Source organism: Lithobates pipiens, unplaced genomic scaffold (assembly GCF_037356315.1).
Source record: "Lithobates pipiens isolate NorthernLeopardFrog02 unplaced genomic scaffold, aLitPip1_a1.2 Scaffold_3, whole genome shotgun sequence".
Lineage (NCBI taxonomy): Eukaryota > Metazoa > Chordata > Amphibia > Anura > Ranidae > Lithobates > Lithobates pipiens.
Window position 1 is genome coordinate 150,040,843 of NW_027507790.1, and position 24,426 is coordinate 150,065,268.

At 40.6% G+C, this 24,426-nt stretch overlaps 1 protein-coding gene across 4 annotated transcripts in view; it reads left to right on the plus strand.

Moving 5' to 3' along the window:
* The window catches only part of KIAA0825 (KIAA0825 ortholog), a 760,685-nt gene that overhangs the window by 324,640 nt on the left and 411,619 nt on the right, over positions 1-24,426 (plus strand). For all 4 annotated transcript variants that reach the window (XM_077462388.1, XM_077462390.1, XM_077462389.1 and 1 more), the window contains 3 exons: positions 5,723-5,914; positions 17,542-17,763; positions 19,982-20,390. In XM_077462388.1, coding sequence (XP_077318514.1) covers positions 5,723-5,914; positions 17,542-17,763; positions 19,982-20,390 — 823 coding nt within the window. The remainder of the gene's footprint in view (positions 1-5,722; positions 5,915-17,541; positions 17,764-19,981; positions 20,391-24,426) is intronic.

Here is a 24,426-nt window from a genome sequence, read left to right on the forward strand (position 1 = left end):
CTCTGGGGAGAGCTCTGATGCAGACTCGGGCCCCGCTGCGGCTGGAGACCCCTGCTCTGACCTATCAGACGTGGCTGACCAGGACCGTTCGGACAGTGAGAATGATTCCCCGTCCGGGTCCAGGCGTGAAAGGCGCTTGTTGGAGCACTTATCACAGCTGTGCGTGATACCCTGAAGATTCAGGAGCCAGCAGATTCCTCTGCTGATGTACCGGTCCCTTTTGGGTCCCGCAAGCCAGCACGTTCACCTAAGGTGTTCCCGTATTTGACTTAGTTTGACAAATTCATCTACAGGGAATAGGGTCGCTCGCAACTGACCTTTTTCGGTCCCCAAAAATATGGCGGTGCGTTACCCCTTTGAGGAAAGCCTTCTCAAAAAGTGGTCTGCTCCTCCGGTCGTGGACCCCCCAGTATCTAGGTTAAACAAAGTAACCACGATCCCCGTTGAGGGGACTCCTGCATTTAAGAATCCCTCGGACAGGAAGGCCAAAGCAGTGGCTCGTCGGAGACGACGGTGATTCCGGGGCATTGTTTGCCTTTCGGAACGCCGAGGAACTGACAGGAGCCATAATTATGGCTCTGGGCGCTGAGGGGAGCAGTGGAGGGGTGGAGAACAGGCACACCTTTAGGAAGGAGGAGAACCACACCTATACTCAATCGAACAATTAAGTAAGTGATATAAATAGGGTGCAGTAGTCAGGACTCTTTCACTTGATTCCTGGAACACCACACGATACAGATCATTGAAACAGGTATGGAGGATGTTGAAGATAGATATCTCATCTCCCTTTGTTTTTCTCCGTTGACATAATGTGAAGCTTAGTAATTACATTACTTTATATTTTAGTTGTAGGGCTGCTGCGGTACTGGGGGCTATTTTTTTACTGGCTTTAAGGGGCTAACTTACTCATCTGCAGGCTACAAAACAAGTGCAGCAGATAAAGTACACAGGTATTATCAATCATTAATGCTACTAATATCTTCTTAGTTTTCACTGCACTTTCCATCACTAATGCCTTGTACACACGGTCGGAGAATCCGTCGGAATGCGTCCTATCAGACCGTTTCGTCGGATAATCCGACTGTGTGTGGTATGCATCAGACTGATTCCGTCCGAATCTCCGTCTGACCCAATTTTCCAACATGTTGGAAATATTTCCCGACCAACTGGGCCGGTCGGACCTAATCCGATCATGTGTAGAGCATTTTGATCGGACCAAGTGCCACGCATGCTCACATTCAAATTCCGATACGGAAGCGCTCGTTCAGGTAAAACTACTGCTCGTAAGCGATATAGCACATTCGTCACACTGCAATGTTAAAAATTCATTCATCAAGTGCATTCTCTTGTTCTTTAACAATGCTGCAAGAACAAACTTCTTTTGATGCTCATAGTCACAAACACTTCTCCCGAACGGATTTCATTACTCTTTTTAAACATTTCAGCAATACAATTTTAGTTTGCCTCACATCTACACAATTTTTGATTTGTTTTTTTATTTTTTGGATGTTTTTGGGGGGGGGGATTCCCTAAAAATCTCCTTTAAAGACACTTTGCTCATTACTCCTTATTTATTTTTATTTTTTTGTGTGTAAACTTACAACAATAACATTATTGTATTTTTTATCTTTTCTTTTTCTTTTTTAATCTACAGGAGGTTGTTTAGTGTTGGTACCCCTTGTTATTTAGTTCACTTTGTATTTGGGAAATGTACCTGCCTGCTCACAAATAAACTGTACTTTTTGAAGGAAAACACATTGCACAAGTATTTCATCAAACAAAAAATAAATTTATTTTGTTTGGTTGAAACTAAAAATAGGAACGCAGCACTGGAGAAACTTCTTAACTTTGGTGCAGCCTTTGGCCCCCAGGGCAGACATGACTAAATGAGATATTAAAAAAATGGTGGCCTGAGGAGTAGATATCTCAGGGAGAGAAGTCTGGTCCCGAAGTCCTAGAGAGCAGGAAATTCAGATGCCATTTCTGTCCCCAGGATGTGGATCTTCAAGAGGCTGCATCTTCTGGCACACCAGACTCAACCCAGGCCATCACTCTCTGGTCTTCCTTTGGGACTTCCCACCAGGCATCCTTCCAGGCTGTGGCTGGGCTCCTGTAGCTGGGGCAGGAGGAGGAGGGCGTTGGTCAACCTCCTGGCTGCCACTTGCCACAGCCTCCCGCCGACTGATGTCATCCTGTGTATGAAAAGAGGACATAGTTTTAGTTTTTGGATCATCAATCACACCATTTTGTGCTCCTGGATTTTGCTAATTGAATGTTACCAAATAGAACAGACTATCATTCTGACACCAGCATTTTTCTTTCCCCATCCCAATCATTTTTGGTCACTACTGTCTATTGAGATGTAAACCACTTGGAGAAATCTCAACTTACTGATCAATAAGAACATCTAGTTAACATCATTACATGCAACACAAGAAATATGTTCAACAATGCAATACCTGTCTCAAGCTGGGCCCCACCACATGGTGCTGCCTGGAAGGCCCAGGTTGGACATCAGAAGCCTCAGCTGGGGGTGAAGGATGCCTTGGAGGAAGCCTGGAGAGTGGTGGCCTGGGTACCCCTTGGTCTACCAGAAAATGCAGCCTGTCAAAGTGCACCATCCTGGGGTAATAAACAGCATCTGTATCGCCTGCTCTCAAGGACTCCAGGTGCTTCTTTCTCTCCCTGAAATATGTAAGCTTCATGGCCACAATTTTGCGATTCAGATAGGTCATGTCTGCCGTGGGGACCATGATCCGCAACAAAGCAAGCAGTTTCTCCAGTGCTGCGTTCCTCTTTGATCTGTCATTATAAAACTTGTTGTGGAACTGCCACAGGCAGGGCATCTCCATGTACAGTTCTATGAATAGCCCCATAAAGTTGGCATTGGTGAATGGATCCATTTTGTCAAGACACAACACAAGACAAACCCTCAAATACTAATAATGCAATTAAAATCCCTCCTAATCTTGTCCCAACATCGGCCTAGATACAAGCAGTCTAGTCTAGTGAAGCACCAAGTTAAAAATGTTACCTTCGTTTCCACGTTCGTCGCGTCCGTGACTCACACTCTCCTCCCAGATCGTACGGACGATACACATGTGTTGCGTTTTATATACAGTGCGCATGCGTGAAACTCTGCACGCCCCTGACGTTCTTTCCAGACTATTCCCCGCCCCTTCGCTTCCCGCGCAGTTGGGAGAGCACATGGCGGAGAGAACGCAGGTGCGCACTAATAGTTCCACTAACGAGGAGGAGGGTGAGGAAAGCCCGTAGCCTGAAACGTCCCGATCCAGGAAGATAAGATTTAAGGCCTCAAATATGTCTTTTGGAGAGATGTTGGAGATGGTCAACATATTGAACAGGACCGACTATGATGGCAAGTATGGACCTTACCCAAACCCAAATATCAGAAAGGCCAAGATCATGAATAAAGTTGTGGTGGGTGGGTGCTGCATTCATGGCAATATGGTGGGGCTGCATTCATGGCAATACAGTTGGGGCTGCATTCGTGGCAATATGGTGGGTGCTGCATTCATGGCAATACGGTGGGGCTGCATTCATGGCAATACAGTGGGGGCTGCATTCATGGCAATACAGTGGGGGCTGCATTCATGGCAATACATTGGGGGCTGCATTCATGGCAATACAGTGGGGGCTGCATTCATGGCAATACGCTGGGGGCTGCATTCATGGCAATAAGCTGGGGGCTGCATTCATGGCAATAAGCTGGGGGCTGCATTCATGGCAATAAGCTGGGGGCTGCATTCATGGCAATAAGCTGGGGGCTGCATTCATGGCAATACGGTGGGGGCTGCATTCATGGCAATATGGTGGGGGCTGTATTCATGGCAATATGGGGGGGGGGCTGCAGATGGGCACTGACCCTTATTTTGCTTCACAGTTCTTTATTTAAAATGTAAGATTTTTTTTTCCCTGAGACTTCCTTTTTAAAGTTAAGGTGCGTGGTATAGGCCGATTAAATACGATATATCCAAATAACACACCTGAGCTCATCTATTCACCACACACAGCACAAAGGCAAGAGAATTCTTGTTGGGCCGTGTATTAGTGCTCGGACGAACACACTTAGACCGAATTTTAATGGTTTAAAGAATGTCAGACAAAATGGTCGTCCCTCAAGCATGTTCACTTCATCAAATCTGGCCCTCTTTGAAAAAAGTTTGGACACCCCTGTTTTAGACATATTAGGGCCTTTGAGATGCTTTTGGGAAATGTTTTTTACAATGAATTTACCAGGCAAATTTAAAAGCAAGACTCAAACTGATTTTCAATGATCTTAAAGAGGAGCTCCACCCTAAAGTGGAGCTTCCGCTCATTGGAACCCTCCCCCCCCCTCCGGCGCCACAATTGGCACCTTTCATGGGGGAGGGGGGTGCAGGTACCTGTACAGTACAGGTATCTGCACCCACTTCCGGCATAGATATCTGCAGAAGCTACTCCCCTTTCCGCAGAATCTACGCCCCTTTCCGAAGGTCCCCCGCTGTCTGCTGGGAAACACACGGATCCCAGAGACAGCGGGGACCATCCTTATTGCGCAGCGCGACTCGCGCATGCGCAGTAGGGAACCGGGAAATGAAGCCGCAAGGCTCCACTTCCTGATTCCCATACCCAAGATGGCGGCGGCAGCACCCGAGAGACGATCGAGAGATCGGCTTCGGGTGCCGACATCGCGGGCGCGCTGGGCGGGTAAGTGTCATTATTTTAAAAGTCAGCAGCTGCAGTATTTGTAGCTGCTAGCTTTTAAAAAAAAAAGGCGGACTCCCACTTTAAATGTTTGTATACACTAGTCTTTAAAGCATATCTAAACCCTAAAACGAAAAAAACTTTTATATTTCAGTTAATCAGTCCTTAAATGATGTGGCTGCATTTGTTTTTGTTTTTTTTCTTTGTGCCTTGTTCACACCATACATGTGGAGGTGGACAGGGTAATGCAGCTCAATGGACAAGATGTGAACAAGCCCTCAGACTTTCTGTTATTTTTACCTAGTAATCTTACACTCCTTGTCCAATCCTGTCTGTATCTGTGGAGGGAGCCATAGTTATCCTGGCTGTGCTTCCAACATGGCTTCCTTACATCTCTATTATATGTAGAGTAGTTTATTTAAGGAAGGTAACATTTTACTTTAACGCTGGCCATACATTATATAATTTTCTTGTTAAATTTTATTTAGATTTACCTTTAACTATGTTAAGCAAGGGCCTTCCTTATTGCATTTATTACATATTGAAAGTGTTTAGGTTAGACCCGATATTATATGGTTTTGGTAAATCTAAAGGAATATGGTACAAGAACATTGTATAATGTATGGCCAGCCTTAGTTTAGCTCCCGTGAGCTCAACAGGTTCTATTGCTTTGGACATAACTGTCAGCATAATCTTTGAACAGGTTCACGAGAATAAGGACAGAAGGGTTGATCTCATCAGTGTTGCTTCTCCTTCGTAGTTCAATCCATAGGTTGGGATGGGCCCGGTGCCAAAATGAATTGCCTAATTACAATGTGGTCTGCAAGATGGTCCAATTGCTGAGCAAAAGAAAACATATTTATCTGATAAAACATTTCACATGTGTATATTTTAAGCAAACTGTTTACCTGTAGTTCAATTTTAAATAAAGATAGTATGCAGTGTTAAGGTAAGGGAATCTGTGCTAAATCTTTCTTTTAATGTTTTAACCTTACCATTAACATTTCTGTTCCAGTAAGGGAGGCAGCATGTCTGGAATCAACTAATTTGGAAATTATAACGATGGAAGCTAACAATGGCAAAAATTTACCAGAAGCACTCCTGGCAGTTTTTTCTTATTGTACATTTGCTCCTTGTTCTTTTACCATCTTGCTGGAAAAATACATGGATCAGGAGCAACTTTGGGACTCTCTCTGTAACCAGACAGGTACAGCACAAAGTTGATTCTCTGTGTATATGTTTGTATCACGCAGCTCATCTAGCCATAAATGCATTTACATATGCCATCTACTGTAGCAACCAGGCACCCTCAGGATTCATTTATATGTACGCAAGAGAACATAAACTCAGCAAATAAATCAGCAAATCTCAGTTCGCCCATACTGGCTCAGTAGAGCAGAACAAGTTGTGTAAGTGAATAATATAGATTTAGCTCTGTTGGACACTCACCTGTAAAATCTCCTTCTTAGAGTAGCATTTGGTGGTTCAAGGGAGACTGGGGCCTAGACTGTGAGTGAATATTGCCATGGAAGAACACAGAACATAAATAGGAATGTTTCAAATTGATGGTATGCAAACACACAGCAAAATATATTCCCATGGGCAGTACATTTAAAGGGCTAAAAATAAAACCTATGTGGCTAATGTCCAATGTTAGAGAAGCTATGAATTATAAGAAAGTGAAATTTAAAAAAAATATGAAAGTGAAGGCACACTATCATCATTTAAAAGTTACAAAGAATATAACAATATGTAAAAAGGAAAACAGGGGAGCAATAATTCAAAATGAACGACAGGTTGCAAAAGAGAGTTGGACAAACCCCCAAAAATTAAAATATAATAAAAGAAAAAGGTCATGTCAAAAGCATGTAGGCTCTTTGCAATATAATTCGAGTTGGTGATTGGGGACAAAGAGGCAGAGGTATTTAATACGTTCATGGATTCATATATACATGTATGGAGGTGCTGAAGTCCATAATTGGTATAGAATTTACATAGCCCCAAAAGAACCACAATGGCTCAAAACTGATATAGTCCAGAAAACTTTAGTCAAAACAAAGGGGAATAAAGGGTGGCACAGTGGTGTAGTGAGTAGTGCTTTCGCCTAGCAGTAAGAAGGGTCGCTGGTTTGAATCCCAACCACGACACTACCTGCCTGGAGTTTGCATGTTCTCCCTGTCCCTGCGTGGGTTTCCTCCGGGTACTCCGGTTTCCTCCCACACACCAAAGACATGCTGGTAGGTTAATTGAATCCTGTCTAAATTGTCCCTAGTATGTATGAATGTGAGTTAGGGACCTTAGATTGTAAGCTCCTTGAGGGTAGGGACTGATGTGAATGTACAATGTATATGTAAAGCGCTGTGTAAATTGATGGCGCTATATAAGTAACTGAAATAAATAAATAATAAATAAAGCACCTGGACCAGGTGGCATATACTTACATGCCCCTAAAGAGTTGGACTCTGTAATTTCAAACTCATTGTTACTTTTTTTTAGAGACTCTTTAATGACTAATTAGATTTAAAAAATGATCAAAGTCTTTACCAAGTAACCAGAGACTGGTTAGTTCAATTAATGTAGTTGGAAAGATACTTGAACGTTTATTAAAATACCAGATGGGAGAGCTTTTGCTAGAAACAATATTTTAAGCAATAGCATAGTTTCACTAAGACTTAAGTTGTCAAACAAATCTGATTTATTTTCATGAGGAAGCAAGCAAATCTAGATATAGGGGTGGCTGTGAATATAGTGTACTTTATTTTGCATGAGCATTTGACACATTTAGCAATTGTGTAAGTTAAAGTCTACAGGCTTAGAAAATATAGTTTGTAAATGGGTAGAAAACTGGCTAAAAGATTTTATTCAGAGAGTAGCGATTCATAATTCATACTGTGAAAGGTCTAAGTTTATTAGTGGTGTACCCCAAGGTTCAGTTTGGAACCCTTACTTTTTAGTACAAAATATAAGTGCAACACAATCACAATCAAAACATAAGACCTAAACATAATCCCATAGCTGAAATAACTAATGTAGTATCCATAGTGTAACAGTCCCCAATATCAAGATTCCACCATAGTGTGATAAACAAAGTGACAGTCCTTAAAAAACATCCAATGTGTTCGGTGCTCACCACCTCCGTATAAAATGTCTGCTCACCTCCAAAGTATGACCTCACCACAGAGTCACGAAGGCCTTAGTGAGCTCCACCCAGGATGGTACTGGAACACTCCTCAATTGGTGTCCCTCAATCACAATTGGTATTGGTATTGGTTTCTCCATAGAAATGGAGAAACCATAGTGCTCTCTGCTACAAATTTATTGAAAATTGGATCAAGGGATCTCTGAAGAAGCCCATGAGAAAAAATTGGATCAAGGGATCCAGTTTAAGGGAGCCCATGAGAAAAAATTGGATCAAGGGATCCAATGACGTAATGCCTGTGGGTGGGAGGAGCCGTCAACCATGATGTCACTATTCACTTTAGTATCAGCGTTGTGAGCTGCAAACATGCTTGTTTTACACATATTTATGTGAGCGTTTTTAATCCCTTGATCTAGTTTTCAATAAACTTGTAGCAGAGAGCACTATGGTTTCTTAATTTCTATTTTTTGGTATGTTATATGTTTGATTGAGACTCAAGAAGTGGAGTAGCATGTTTCAGGGACGCCAACTGAGGAATGTTCCAGTACCATCCTGGGTGGAGTTCACTTAGGCTTTTGTGACTCTTGGAGGTGAGCAGGCATTTTATCCAGAGGTGGTGGGCACTGAACACATTGGATATTTTTTAAGGACTGCCACTTTTATTATTACTGTTACACTATTGATACTACATTAGTTATTTCACCTATGGGATTATATTTATGTCTTATGTTTTAATTTGTTTAGTGTGCTGCACTTATATTTTGTACTTAAAGCGGAGGTCCACCCTAAAGTGGACCTTCCGCTCATTGGAATCCTCCCCCCCTCCAGCGCCACAATTGGCACCTTTCAGGGGGGAGGGGAGTGCAGATACCTGTACAGTACAGGTATCTGCACCCACTTCCTGGATAGCTCTCTGAGGAAAGGGGCGTAGATTACGCCCCTTTCCGAAAGTCCCCCGCTGCCTGCTGGGAAACACACAGATCCCAGAGGCAGCGGGTCCATCCTCATTGCGCAGCGCGACTCACGCATGCGCAGTAGGGAACCGGGAAATGAAGCCGCAAGGCTCCACTTCCTGATTCCCATGCGCTGGACAGGTAAGTGTCACTATTTTAAAAGTCAGCAGCTGCAGTATTTGTAGCTGCTGGCTTTAAAAAAAAAAAAAAACGCCCACTCCTGGCGGACTCCCGCTTTAAGTTTTGGAAGTTGAATGGACTCATGTTAAGGGTGTTAGCAGCAGTCTTTGCCTTGTTTTTTTGGCAAATTATAATTATTGTTCATTATTTGCACAGATTAGAGTGGTTGTTTGCGCTGATTATACGTCACATATATATAAATGATATAGAGTTTGGGATTAAAAGTACTATTTCAGTGTTTGCAGATGACAGCAAGCTAAGTAATAAGTAGTGGCATAACGTCCTTACAGAATGTCTCCAACTTACAAGCCAGTCTCAATACCCTATTTAACCTCCTCCCACCCACGCTATAGCTGAATGATGGCTATAGCACTGACCTTAATTGCCAGGAGGCCGTCATATGATGTCCTCCTGTTCATGAGCTGCCTGCGTCCCCCCTGTGGGACGCACGTGGTGTGCTCTGTGATCACTGAGTCTATGAGAGTCGGCTGATCACAGATCGGAGTATGGAGCCGATCCTGGCCCCTTACCATGTGATCAGCTGTCATCCAATGACAGCTGATCACGTGATGTAAACAGAAGATCGGTAATTTTTTTTTTCCCTTGCGCTATCAGTGTGCCGGGGAAAAAAAGCCAATCACCAGCTTCTGCCAGAGGGACATCTGTCCCTCACACACAGTGCCTCATCAGTGCCAACGATCAGTGCTGCCCATCAGTGTTGCCTAGCAGCGCCACCCATCAGTGCCACTTATCAGTGCCAACCATCAGTGCCACCTATCAGTGTCAATCAGTACAGCCTATCAGTGCCCATCAGTGCAGCCTATCTGTGCCCATCAGTGCAGCCTCATCAGCGCACATTAATGAAGGAGAAAAATTACCTGTTTTCAAAATTTTATAACAAATTATGAAACTTTTTTTTCAAAATGTTCGCTCTTTTTCGCTTTTTTTTAGCCCAAAAAAAAAACCCAGTGGTGATTAAATACCACCAAAAGAAAGCTATATTTGTGTGAAAAAAATTATAAAAATTTCATTCTTGGTGCACTGTTGCATGACCGTGCAACTGTCATTCAAAGTGTAAGAGCGTGGAAAGCTGAAAATTGGTCTGGGCAGGAAGGGGGTTTAAGTGCCCAGGAAGCAAGTGGTTAATTGAGCAACTGTGAGGAAATTGAGGTCTAATGCAGAGGCATGTACTTTGAGGCTAAAAAATGCATGCATCATAAATTCTAGGAGGAGAACAGCTAGGGGAACCAATGTGAGAGATGGACCTAAGCATTCTGGTAAATAATAGACTTAATATTAGCATGCAATGCCAAGCTGCAGTTTCTGAAGCTAGCAAAATGCTTTTTTGTATTAAGAGGTATAACTCCAGAAAGAGACATCACTTTACCCCTTTAAAAATCTTTAGTAATACCTCATGTGGTGTATACAGTTCAGTTTTGGGTACCAGTTCACATTCAAGGATATTGGAGAACTGGAGAAAGTGCAGAGAAAGGCAACCAAACTGATAAGATGCATGGAGGAGCTCAGCTATGAGGAAGGATCATAGGAACTGAATTTATTCTCTCTTGAGATGAGTCTATTAGGGGGGAATATGATCACCATGTATAAACACATAGGTGGTCCATATAGTGAACTTAGTGTCGATTTATTCACTTTCAGGCCATTAACCTCCATATAAGAAAAGCCACAAGTGGAGCTGCTAAAATCTAGAATAGCCTCCGTCAAGAATTAATTTTGGGTCAATAGATTGTTTTAAGTATATTTTGTGCATATACCGTAGAAATGCACCCAGCTCTAACTGGATATTAACATTGGTAGGTAACACCAGAAATTGTTGATCCAGGGAATATTCAATTGCCATACACCCTTGGGATAAGTATAATTTAGAATAACACAAATTATAATATCATAGCAATTCACGATTACTTGAAGATTTTGATAAACAACACTCTAGCCAAACTTTTATTTTTTGGAAGAGTGAGGGAGGGATACCGCAAGCTATGTAATGTTTTCTTGGTGTCTTTGTGGGTAACCTTTTCATTGGCTTACTGTCCCAATTAACATACAATGTGAGAGGGAAAATCTAGGTGTTCTGGCCAAAACTGAATAAAAAAAAAAAGAACATTCCATGCGTACCTAACAGATATAACATATTATATACAGAAACTTAAATAACCAAGCAGCCAAGCACAGTGTAGTCAGCATAGAGTTATTTATTAGAAATAAATTCAGGTGAGTGTTTAGTTCTTCACCTGCCCTTGTTTAGAAAAGATATATTATACAGTACCGCACATGTTCAAGAAGTACTCTGAACATTCAGTGTTTGCAGCCATGGAATTAATACTGCTTTAAGAGGCTTCTTGGGAAGCTAAATATTAATATTGAATGCAAAAAAATAAAAAATATCCCTGAATATAAAAGTTTAGGTGTTAATTATGATTCCAACTATGCTGGTATACAGTGTGTCCAGATGTTATCATTTTTCAGTGCTAGGCCCAAAAATTGTGTATTTTAAGACTAACACTATTATACCTCTTTATATTCTGTCATGTGGCTCCAGCTTTTCATATTCTGATGGCTGTTGAGTCACAGTGTAAGTGTGAATATCTGGTAAAATGACCAGCATTTCCATCTGCATGCAATCCACACGCCAGAAACAAGTCTGTCAATGATGTAGAATTGAGATGCAGCAGCTGTCACAAAACTAGAAAATGCAAGAAGGCAAAACTCCAGTTTAGTGTGAGTCAAACATGGGACTTGATGAGATAGAAGAACATAAAATACTGTCTCTTTTACAAGACATGCAAACCCAGATGGCTTGCAGTGTGTTAACTTTCGCAGATTACTTGTAAATCCTTTTGAAGCACTGAAGTAATTACTGTCCTTTTTAGAATTGGCATATACACTGTATGTTTTTCAATTGAGCAACTTATGTAACACCAAAAATATGAACATATTTAGTAAACTGGTATAAAATAAACATTGCGAGCACCATGTATTTTAGGGTTCTGTTAGAACCAGCTTATCTGTGATGTTATACAGATGGATGTGTTATTTTCAGCTAGATAAGACAAACCACACAGTGGTGTAAAAATGGAATGAAGGTGTACTGTATAAGCTTCTATTTGTTGTTTAGAGTGATTGTACAAATATTAAAAAAATATTGTGTAAAATAAGGATTTATCTCAATGCCATCATTCATGGTACACTTTGGATAGAGAGCTAACTTTGCAGACAGAAGAGCACACTTAGATATTGGTATGGGTAAAATGTTAAAGGGCTAGTTCATCCAAAAGTAATATTTTACTGATGGGTGGAATACGGTCTGAATCAGCTGCTGGCATCATGGACACTTCAAAAATTTTAATCTCCCTGCTGGGTCTTCTTTCTACTTTTACTTCTTCAAGCTCCTCCAAAAGAGGGGTCTGCCTCATAATAGACACAGCAAGTGTGCACAATCGGGTACTCAAGTGCAGAGATCTCACCAACAGGGTCCCAACAATGGCAAGGAAATATATGTGAACCCTTTGGAATTAAAGCGGTTGTATAGTCTTTTTTTTTTTTTTTTTTTACTCTTACCTACAGGTAAGCCTATAATAAGGCTTACCTGTAGGTAAATTAATATCTCCTAAACCTGTACGGTTTAGGAGATATTTAAGTTTAATGCAGCCGCTGACTTCATGCGGCACATGCGCGTTTAAGACACGGCTGAAGGTCCGGCAGAACTGCCAGACCTTGCCGGGAAAAAGTCTCCCGCGCGCATGCATGGGAGTGACGTATATCGCGGCTTCAGCCACTAACAGTGCCGGAGCCACAATACCCAGAAGGCGTGCCAAGGGAACATGTCAGCTCCCTCGGCGTGGATTGGGCGAGATACCGTTGCCTTGTTCTATGGTGAGTATTTCATAATGAGCTAGTATGCGCTTCATACTAGCTGATTATGCCTTTGCCTTGCAGGTTTTTTGTTTAAAAAAAAAAAAAGTGTGGGTTTACTCCTGCTTTAACTGTTTTTCTACAGCAATTTGTTATAAAATATGATCTAATACTTATCTAAGTAACAACAATAGACAAACACAATGTGCTTACTGATAACACACAAACCTAATTCTAATTTCTTGTGTCTGTATTGAACACACCCATTAAACATTTGCAGTGCTAAAAAAATGAAAAAGTACATAAATCCACACATTATTTATTTCAACGAAAGGTAATTGGACTAGTTCACACACCTGGAGTCCAATTAATGAAAAGAGTTTGGAGGTGTGGTTTAAAGCTACTTTGATAAGACACTCAAATATTTTAAGATTGCTGTTCATAAGAAGCATTAGCTAATGTCAACTGTGCCTCACACAAAGGAGCTCTGTAAAGACATATGATCAATAGTAGTTGATCTGCATAAGGCTGGAAAGGAATACAAACCAATCTGAAAATGTTTAGATATCCATCAGCTGACAGTTAAACAAACTGTCTATAAATGGAGACAGTTTATTACTGTGGCTACTCGAACTTGTAATGGCCGCCCAGCCAAGTTGGCACCCAAGGCAAAAGGAAAACTAGATCTTTCTAAGGGTTTCACATACTTTTTCTTGCTACTGTAAATAACCTTTCAGGGGGTTTAACTCTCAAGTATCTACCAAAAACCAAAATATGTTTTGGATGGACTGATCTTTTAGGGATTATAATCAGCCATTTGCCCATGTGACACTTGGCAGCTTGTCATCAGATGCCCAGAATTAATAAGGGGGTTATTCTCAACTATAGAAAGTGTTATAGTCTACAAAAAGTTAATTTTACAGAATTCTAAAATCATTACAACATCATATTGCATCATGCAATATGATGTTGTAATGATTTTAGAATTCTGTTCTTGATTATACTACTTATATAAAGATTCTATTGTTATGAGTATGTTTTGTTTGAAATTATTTTTAAAATGTATCAAATAAAAGATGGTTTTATAAAAAATTATTTGCCTTAAAAAGTCCCATTTCGCACCTTGATTAACTTTTTGTAGAATGTACAATTTATAGCGATGTTGCACTGTACTCCTTTTCCTTTAAATTTTTTTTTTTTTACACTGTACAAAGTGTTCTAATTCTGCAGAAATTAATTCAAGCGTAATGTATCATATACTTTGCAATAGGTCATTAAAGCTGAGCTAAGTCATAAATGGTTGTCATTTAACTTGCCTAGTTTGCAATTTCTTTTAACAAATACAGTTTTCACTCTCTCTTTTTGCATCAGCTGCATGTTTGCTCTGGACCAGTATACTGGTAATGGCAACAGTTAGACCATGGCTGCACAGTCTGTGTTGGCATGGACACTTGTAGTCTCAACCAGGGTGAATGTGACAGTGATTGAAATGACAGTTGTTACTTTATAACACTATGTAACTCTATAGCACTATAAGTGCTTCCCCTTCAGGGTCACCAGGTGTTTTTAATGAAAGCTGCATATTTAAAAAAAAAAAAAATGTTTTTTGAATTTCCATTTACATGTTAAAACTGTATGAGATTATAAAGTGTTTCTAAATACAGTAACAAAAAGGGCATAATACTGGGGGCCTTCAATTATCCCGATATTGACTGGGCAGAAGGGACATCACACTCATTAAAGGGCCTGTCATGTCATGAATGTCTTACAGGACCACTTCATGTCCTAATTGGTGGATTCCCCAAATGAAAAGAATGTCCTGCTAGATTTATGCATTACGAACGAACCTAGTCTGATATCAGGTGTGGAAATATGGGATAACTTGGGATCTAGCGATCATAGGATAATCTCATTTAACGTAAAAAACATAGAAAAAGGAGGCACGAGGGTAGCACAAGAACACAAAATTTCAAACGTGCCAATTTTTCTGATCTGCAGTCATTAATACATGACATCAATTGGGACCAAATCCTAGATACATTGAACACGGAAGAAAAATGGGAATGCTTTAGGAGCATATTAAACAAAGGTATCGCACAGTGAATTCCAATGGGCAATAAATATAGAAGGGCGAAGGTGAAACCTGGGTGGCTAAACCGTAATCTAAATAAAGCCTCATTAAAGAGTAAAAATAGCCTTTAAACAACATAAAGGGGATGGGTCACCGTCCGCATTCCAACACTACAAGAAATGCAATAAAAAGTGTAAGAATGCAATCAGGGTGGCTATAAAAGACTACAAGAAATATATAGTGGGGGAGAGTAAAAAAAATCCAAAGTAATTTTTTTTAGATACATTAACAGTAGAAAAGAACCAGCACACCAAAAAATTGGGTCCAAAGCTTTAACACAGCAGAAATCAACGTTTTGCAGCCACGCAGGACCCCTTCATAAGTAATGTCAACAGTAAAAAGGCAAAATCAAAGCACATTGCCCACATAAAAGACAAGGCTGCCTTCTTCTCAGTCTTTACGCAGGAAAAGGAGGGGTATACCAACCGTGACAGTACTGTTAGTGACACATCACAGGGCATACCCTTGTGGCTAACAGAGGCCAGAGTGAAGGAAAGACTAGATAAACTTAATACAAATAAATCACCAGGACCAGATGGCTTACACCCAAGAGTCCTCAGAGAACTCAGTTTATAGCCAGCCCATTGTTCCTAATCTTTGTGGACAGCATACTGAAAGGATTTGTAGCAGCTGATTGGAGAAAAGCCAATGTGGTACCAATATTCAAAAAATTACCCCAAAGGTCTGTCTTGGGACCAATTCTATTCAATTTATTCATAAATGATATAGGGCAGTGATGGCGAACCTTGGCACCCCAGATGTTTTGGAACTACATTTCCCATGATGCTCATGCACTCTGCAGTGTAAATGAGTATCCTGGGAATTGTAGTTCCAAAACATCTGGAGTGCCAAGGTTCGCCATCACTGATATAGGGGATGGGATAAATAGCACAATCTCAGTTTTGGCAGATGGCACAAAAATAAGCAGGGCAATAACTTCACATCAGGATATAGACATTTTACAGAAAGACCTGAACAAAATAATTGAGTTGGCAAATACATGGCAAATGAGATTTAATATGGAAAAATATAAAGTTATGCCCTTGGGGGAAAAAAACATAAATGCAAACTACTCACTAGGGGGATAACCGCTGGAGGAATTAAGGATGGAGAAAGATCTGGGGGTCCTAGTAGATGACAGACTGAGCAATAGCATGCAATGTCAAGCTGCATCTACCAAAGCCAGCATGCATAAAAAATGGGATATACTCCAGGGATAAAACTATAATCCTGCCACTTTATAAAACTCTGGTTAGGCCACATCTGCAGTATTCTGTGCAGATCTGGTCACCAGTCCTCAGAAGGGATGTGCTGGAAGTGGCGAGAGTCCAAAGAAGAGCAACAACACTAATAAGGGGACTGAAGGAACCTAATAACGAGGAACGACTGCAAACACTAAATCTATTCTCACTGGAGAAACGATGCTTGAGAGGAGATACGATAGCGATTTACAAATACCTCAATGGCAATCCCAGCATAGGAAAACAAATATTCAGTCTCAAGGAGTGTAAGAGAACATGGGGCACACAATGAGATTGGAGGAGAAGCAGTTTAACCTTAAACTACGTAGGGGTTTTTTCACTGTCGGGGCAATAAGGATGTGGAACTCTCTTCCACAATTGGTGGTGGCTACAGGGAGTATGTATATTTTTAAGAGACTCTTGGATGTGCATCTTAAAGAACACAACATACAAGGATAAGGGGAAATAATAGACACTGAGACGTGTACCTACACAGGTTGAACTGGATGGACTATTGTCTTTATTCAACCTTACATACCATGGAACTATGTAATACATTGCAGGTTGCCAGTTTTTTAATTATGTGGCTACAATCCTTTTTATTTTTACTTCATCTGTTAATCCTGCCATGAGCATACTTCATGTCATAAGGCTACTACAGAACATAACTCCTCTTTTCTTCATTCATATAATAGGGAGCAGGTGTATTCTGTAGTATCACTGAGATAGCTGGGGACAATGTGACTTCTTAAAAGTACAGCAGAGGCAGAGAGCACAGAACATTTTCAGAAGGTCGACGGGCATTGTTGTTGCACATATGGAACAAATAATACAAAACACTGGTATATTTTAACAGACTAAAGGGGAAGAATTAAGTCCACTGTTAGGGTTTACATATTGTAAATGGTTGCATTTAAATCTACTTTAATCAGATAACTACCAAGTGTTATACATGTACAAATCAGATTTCTGTTGAATGTTGTGGTGGGCAAAGTGGCTAGGCTTAGATTTTCCTGTTGTTTCACAGAAGATGGACAGTTTACTGCACCGTTCTTCTGCAAACAGCTGTTTCTGCACCATTTTCCATGTTATCCTTCAGGCTACAAATCCACAGGCATTGGACGTTTTGTGAAATATGTGGACTAAAAGTGTATTCATATTAGCCTTAAGATCTTCATTCATATTAGGTTTTTTTTTTTTAACATTTGCTCTAACTAGCATCTTGATGAAAATTAGTTATTTTGTAGGTTTAAGAGAATTTATTTCAAGGATATATATTTTAATTGTCTTTTTCCTTTTTTTTTTTTTTTTTTTAAGGACATACTAGTACAAATGTAGTGATCAAGTTTTTAAGACGAGTCCTCTTAAAATCGGTAAGAGGCATGGTGAAAGAGGTGGTGTCTCTTATCACTTCCATGGAGCCCAGCGATCATTCTCTGTCTGGCTCACATCATCATAATGCTACTGATATTTTGCTCAGAGCTTTACCAGAGAAATGGAGTTTCAGGCACTTGGGTAGAAAAGAGGCAAAGCATAAAGGTAACGATTTTGTTTTATAAAATGGGCTATTTGCAGTGGTTTAAAATATATGTACGTAACTATGAACTTAGAATAAATGTAGTCCAGGTTTGAACCTATGTTAAAGATTTTATCTGCCTTCCCCCATTGCCACGCATGAAATTCTGCTAGTTATGTCTAGGTCTTTCAGAGAAAAGCAATTACATGTCTTGCACCTTTGTCCTGCAGCAGCTGGTGCTCTGGTCTTCTCCCAGCCAGAAAGTGAGAAGACCCTCTACATGCACACAAACAATGTAGGACCACTGTGATAAGGTTGGGGAGGGGGCAAAGATAAGTAGCTTTTAGAAACTGGTCTTCCAGCATGTAGGGAGGATGTGGGACAATGGTAAAAGTTATGGACTCCATTCTGTTAAAACCTTCCTAGACAATCTAGCAGTATATACTGTGTATGGGGGGAGAAGGGTGCTACAAAAATGTATTTTTTTGTGCCTATAATTCTACTTTAAGACACCTTTCACACTGGGGCTCTTTTCAGGCATTTTAGAGCTAAAAATAGCACCTCTCAAGCCACCCCAGTGCGCTTGCAGGACAGGAAAAAAGTCCTGCAGCAGCATCTTTGGGGTGTCAGGGCCATCTTTAATATTGATTGGACCCTGGGCAAAACTTTTCTTGGGGCCCCCCCCTTGTAGTTTTTCTCTCCACCTTTTCTGAGACATGCAATATATAGCAGCTAGACTCAAAATCAGTTTATGGAATCAGATCAGGCAGCAATTACGATTGGTTGCCAGAGGTTATAGTGTATCATTACCGCTCACTGACTGGTTACTAGAGGTTACAGCACACATTACGGCTCACTGATTAGTTGCTAGAGGTTACAGCACATGATTTCTGTTTGTTGATTGGCTGCTAGAGATTACTGTGGATATGACCTCAGGGGGGCAAGAAATACATATGAATGCCACCGGACGCCACTATTTACATATGAATGCCACTGCTATTTACATATGAATGCTGGTAATTTACATGTAAACACAGGGTCTGCAGGTAAGTCATCTGTACACAACAAAATGGCAGAGCTGGGCAGCATTAGTAGCAGAACTTCACACTGAGATATCGGGACACAGCACAGGACTAAAACCTCAAGGGACAAGGGAAGTTAAACCAGGATAGTTGGCAAGTAGGAGGCAGCTGCTTTGGGCCCCACAACAATGACAGGGCCCAGGGCAGCTGCCCTTTTTGCGCTGCCTTAAAAACAGCCCTGAGCAGTATATACACCGCTCCCTCACCAGCCCTGCCCAATGAAATTAATTGGCAGTGCAGCCAAAGCGCCTGCAAATCGCTTTGGCTGCGCTGCAACACGGGCACTATTATCCCTTTCTTCAGCCGCTAGCAGGGGTTAAAAGCACCCCGATGGCAACCGAAAAGCGCCGCTATAACAGCGGTAAACCCCTGCCAATGCCGGCACCACCCCAGTGTAAAAGGGGTCTAAAGTGTATCTAAAAACAGAAATAACAATGTAACAGGAAGTGTCATTTCCTAGACTACGGTGACAACCTTCTCATCCTGCATTGTATTGGAGCAGCAGTATTTGTGCCTGGGGCAGGAAGTGGTTTATGACTACAGGTAGCTTCTTTTCATAACATATTGTAAATAGGAGGGGTTTATAAGACTAACTGATAATGCGGTAGAGGCAAAAAGAGCAGAAAAAAATTAGCTCACAAGTTTTTAGTTTTTTTTTTTTTGCAGGATCAACAGGTCAAAGAGATGTATACACTTTCAGGTATGGAAGGAAATAAGAAAGGTTTATTGCTAGGGTTCACATATACTTTAAACAAGCTTCTTTCAAGAAGAATTAATAGCTCTGGCAAAAGCCAGTATTAATCTAATAGAACTGCATGGCTTTGTAATAATGTGAAAATCTAAAATGTGTCAATGGCATACAAATAATTCAGTAGATGAGTATCTTGTTTAATATGGAAAATCTTTTATACAGGTCTTCAGGAACAATGGTAAAGGTAAAAATACATCTGATGTTCTCAAATATTTACACAAAAGTAAATTGTCTATACTGAGTAACAAAAGAGGTATTTTACATTGTAGTTAACTGTGAATTGTGCCCTGGCTTTATACATGACTTTTCTACATTGGCTAGAGGCTGAGTGGCTTACTTTAATGCTCATTTTTGCTATTATTGGGCAGCTGCATTCAGGATCATGGTATTTGTTTTCCTTTTCTTTAGATTTCATAAGATTGACAGCTGAAGCAGTCTCCATTGTAATCAACAAGCTACCTTCAGTAATTGCCTGCTTACTTCTGCCAATAAAGTATTTCTACTCTTTCTCCGAAAGAAAAATATCAGAACAGTACTCTGCAATAAAGAATATAGGAATATTAGCGTGGAACCTAATTGAAACGATATGCCATGTACTGAAAGATGGAAATGCCACAGAACAGCTGACAGATACCACCCTGTCTAGATGGAGCCACGAGAGGCTTGCTTTGGTTTGCGTGTGCTTGGAAAAGATAGCTGAATTCAAAGCCACTAATTCCAAGGATGAAATCCAAAGAGTGCTTGAAGATCTACAGAAACGAAAACCTGACTGGATCGAGAACCAGCTGCTAAAGGCCAAAACTCTGAGCTGTAAAGGGTAAGATTAAAGTGTGTATTTAGCATATACAGTGGTCAAAGGTATCATCTTTGATGGTTCAGTGGGATCAGCAACGGAACAATGATCGGCCACTGTAGATTTTACTACTGGATAAGTCAGTTGATAGACCATTTCTAAAATATAGTTTTGACCTCCTATTTGTAAGAAGGACACAGTAAACCCTAAGAAAAGTAACATAATATTGCGAAAACTGGATATGTGTAAAGGAAATCCTTGGTTTGAACTCAAATTATTCTATTATTCTTTGAGAAAGTGCTGTGTCTAGTGCAAAACATGTTAGAATGGAACCTGTCCCTGCTGGCTATTTTAGGAAGAACATTATTTTACATCCTTCATGTGCAGTAGTCCTCTTGCTGGTACAGTTAAAACAGAGCTGATTCATTTTCTAAATATATTGTATTATTAAAAATAAATAGCAGTGTGCTGCCCCAACGGGGCATAGAATTGATATAGATTGTTTTCCTAACCATTTTCTATGGACGTTTATATTTAGTTCACATGCTGTCATCTAGTGACCTTTTCTGGTAATGCACTTGTTTTCTCATTTTCCCTTGCCTGATGTTATGACACACTTCCTTTGTATGTAATGCTCCACCCTTCTTCCTGTTATTGTACTTCCGGTGCCATAGTTGCAGCTACAAGCCACGTGTAGCAGGGCACATGTATTCTGCATTGTAAGCTACAGACAATATCATCTTTTGACTGCATAAATATTACAACCTATTCATTTGTTTGTATCCTGTCATCCGTTATAACCTGATGATCAGAATAAAAGCATCTTGTGGATTGAATCAGTATTTGGTGAGTTCAAACTATCTGATGAGGATTGTCCTCAGTGATTATATCGTATACAGGCCAGGCATAGAGGTCTCACAAGGGATAGTCGCTTCACAACAATCAGAGTCAGAATAAGCAGGAAGGTATAACATCTGCCGTCTCAGATAAACAAATCTGTATACACGTGACAGTAAATGCCTTAATGGGCTAGTTATAAAAAAAAGTGTATTTATGGGGAAACAATCGTGAATAATTATTAGTTCAATCCATTATGCAATTTTTTTTTTTAAACATTTTCGCGCTGATATAAATGGAGAGGGAACATCGCTATCTACACCTCCTCAGCACATCACAGGGTTAACTGCACACTGTGTCTGCATTTTTTATGTCATTCAATTCATCCTCTACCTGACACTCCCTTCCCTATTCCTTAAAATGAATGGGGCTTTGCTTCAGAGTCCAGTTCAGACTAAGCAAAGGCTTTGGAATCTGCTCACCACCATCTGCTGTCAATCACAGGTAGGGTTGACCTGATGGGGAACTAGTCTCTCAGGGTTCCCTATAAGAATCCCCCCACTCAACAGGCATAGTGGCTGTGAATTTGAGTTGTCAGGTAGGCAGAGACTAATGAAGAACACCCTGGCTGTGATTGACAGCAGATGGCAGTGGGCAGATTCTAAAACCACTATTGGACTGAAAAGCAGCTATGAAACCCATCACTGCCATCTGCTGTCAATCACAGGCAAGGCAGATCTGATGAAAAATGCTCTGAGTACCGCATCAGGCTGCACCCACTATAAGTTCAATGTGACCTTTGTTAATAGTGTCAATAGTAGCTAGGATGCAGGCGGCCTTTGTGCTAGCATCCAATGATGTAAATGCAAACACTTTTAAATACGGTATATTAATAAATTAATGAACACCCAACATCTCCCTTTTCCCTGTAAGTCAACTTTGAGTTGGCCTAATTACTGCCAGTTTGCTCACGGTAATTCTTTTCACTTCTGTAACGGCCATAGCAACAGATTCTGGTAGTAAGAATTACCTAAATCTGGAGCAAATGCCAGTACTTGTACTGAAACTGGTGCAAGGCTTTCATGAATTAGGTGCAGGCCATGTTAAGGGGGGCCATATTGCCAGAAAAGTGACATTACTGCTTTATTGAACTGTCAAATTCTATGCTTATAACATAGATTGGCAAGCTCTTACATAGTAAATGTACATTTTCCCTGTCTTTTAAATACAAATCAATAAACACCTTACAAAAATACTCATACATACGCCCATATCTGTTTTTGTAGATGAATGAACTATGATTTACAAATGTGAGTTTGTAATAATAGGATATCCTGGTACAATTAACTCCTTCTTAGTGGATTGAAAATCCAACCTGCCAAAATACTATAAAGAATATTATATTGATCCTAGATAGTATACATCCACCTTTGATTTTCCATAATCACATCCACCTTACTGAGCCTATTGATCTCCATTTCTTTTCCATAAACTGGGTATAAGAAACTTACCCACATTAAGAAATTACAGTACAAATTTTTATATGATTTAAAGTTAAAGACTAAAGTCTCATTTTTTTTTTTAGTTCAAAATAACAAACATGGTATACTTACCTACTCTGTGCACTGGTTTTGCACAGTGCAGCCCAGATTCTCCTCTTTTAAGGTCCCTCTTCTGTGCACCTGGCCCCTCCCTCCTGTTGAGTGCCCCCACAGCAAACAGCTTGCTATGGGTGCACCTGAGCAGAGCCCCTGTGTCCATTCAGACACAGAGCCGTGGCCCGGCCTTGCCACCTGTCTCTCCTCATTGGCTCACTGACTTTGATTGACATGAGCGGGAGCCAATGGCACCATGCTGCTGTCTCAGTCAATGAGGAGGGAAGTCCCTGACAGCCAAATCTGTCATGCAACATGGATCGAGATGGATCAAGCTGGATCTAGATGGACCTTAGGTAAGTATTAGGGGGTCTGAGGCACACAGGAGGTTTTTTTATCGTAATGCATAGAATGCATTATGATAAAAAACCTGCCTTTACAACCACTTTAATAGAGGTAGGTGTTTCATGAAAGAACATTACCAATGGATTATTGGGAATGTTAACCACTTATGTATGAATAGTATGTGGCGCTACCTAAATTCCTGAATTCATAAATAATGTCCAATAAAAGTAAAAATGTATATATAAATATATAATAATTCTCATCAATATTACAGTGCAATCAATCATAAATAGGCAAACCTGATGACTTGATAATGTGCAAAAATAAGCTGAAACAATGTGCAAATCCACACATGAATGTGCAAATCCTATGAGACAAATAATGTGCAAAAAGCGAATAAAGTGCAAGACTACTGTGGTGTGCAGTTTGGGAGAACCATGGAAAAGTAACCAGGTAGGCTAGTGAAAGGGGCAGCTGCAGCCAGGGACTACATTAATGCATCAACATGCATTGATGTGCATTAAGTAATTAATTACATAGTGTATTGCAATGTGTTTTAATGTGTTTTTTTATTGATTTAAATGGAAAAGACAGGAGGAAAAAGGCATAGGTGTGAATATGCTCATAAAGTGCATGTCCATTATTGATCCAGATGTCTGCTTTAAGCTAAATTGATTTCTGGATGATACAAGTATTACATATGCAAACAGATGTGTCATTAATTTGAAGCATGGTCACTCTATTCTGCTATATATTGCCACGAGAAGCAAGCAGACCCATTATATAGATCAGGCATCGCTAAATGGCAGACTGCAGTCAAGACCGTAACTGCATGATAGCCCTATCCTGGCTGCAGTTTTGCCAGTCAACAGCATGGGTGCCCTCTCCCTCCCACCCACTGCCAGGGAGGTCTGAGAAAGCAATCACCTGCTGTGATATGAAGGGAGGAAGGTGATATAAGGAAGTTGGCTACAGTATGGGGGAATGTGATATGAAGGGAGAACTGTTTTGTAAGGGTGAGGGGATCTGTAAAATAGGGAGGGGGAATGTAATATTAAGGGAGGACTGCGATGTAAGGGGCGGGGGCTATAAATATGAGGAGGGGAATGTGATATGAAGGGAAGACTGTGATGTAAGGGGCGGGGGCTATAAATATGAGGAGGGGAATGTGATATGAAGGGAGGACTGTGATGTAAGGGGGTAGGGGACTATAATATTGGGAGAGGGGAGTTTGATATGAAGGGAGAACTGTGATGTAAGAGGGAGGGGCTTTAATATGAGGA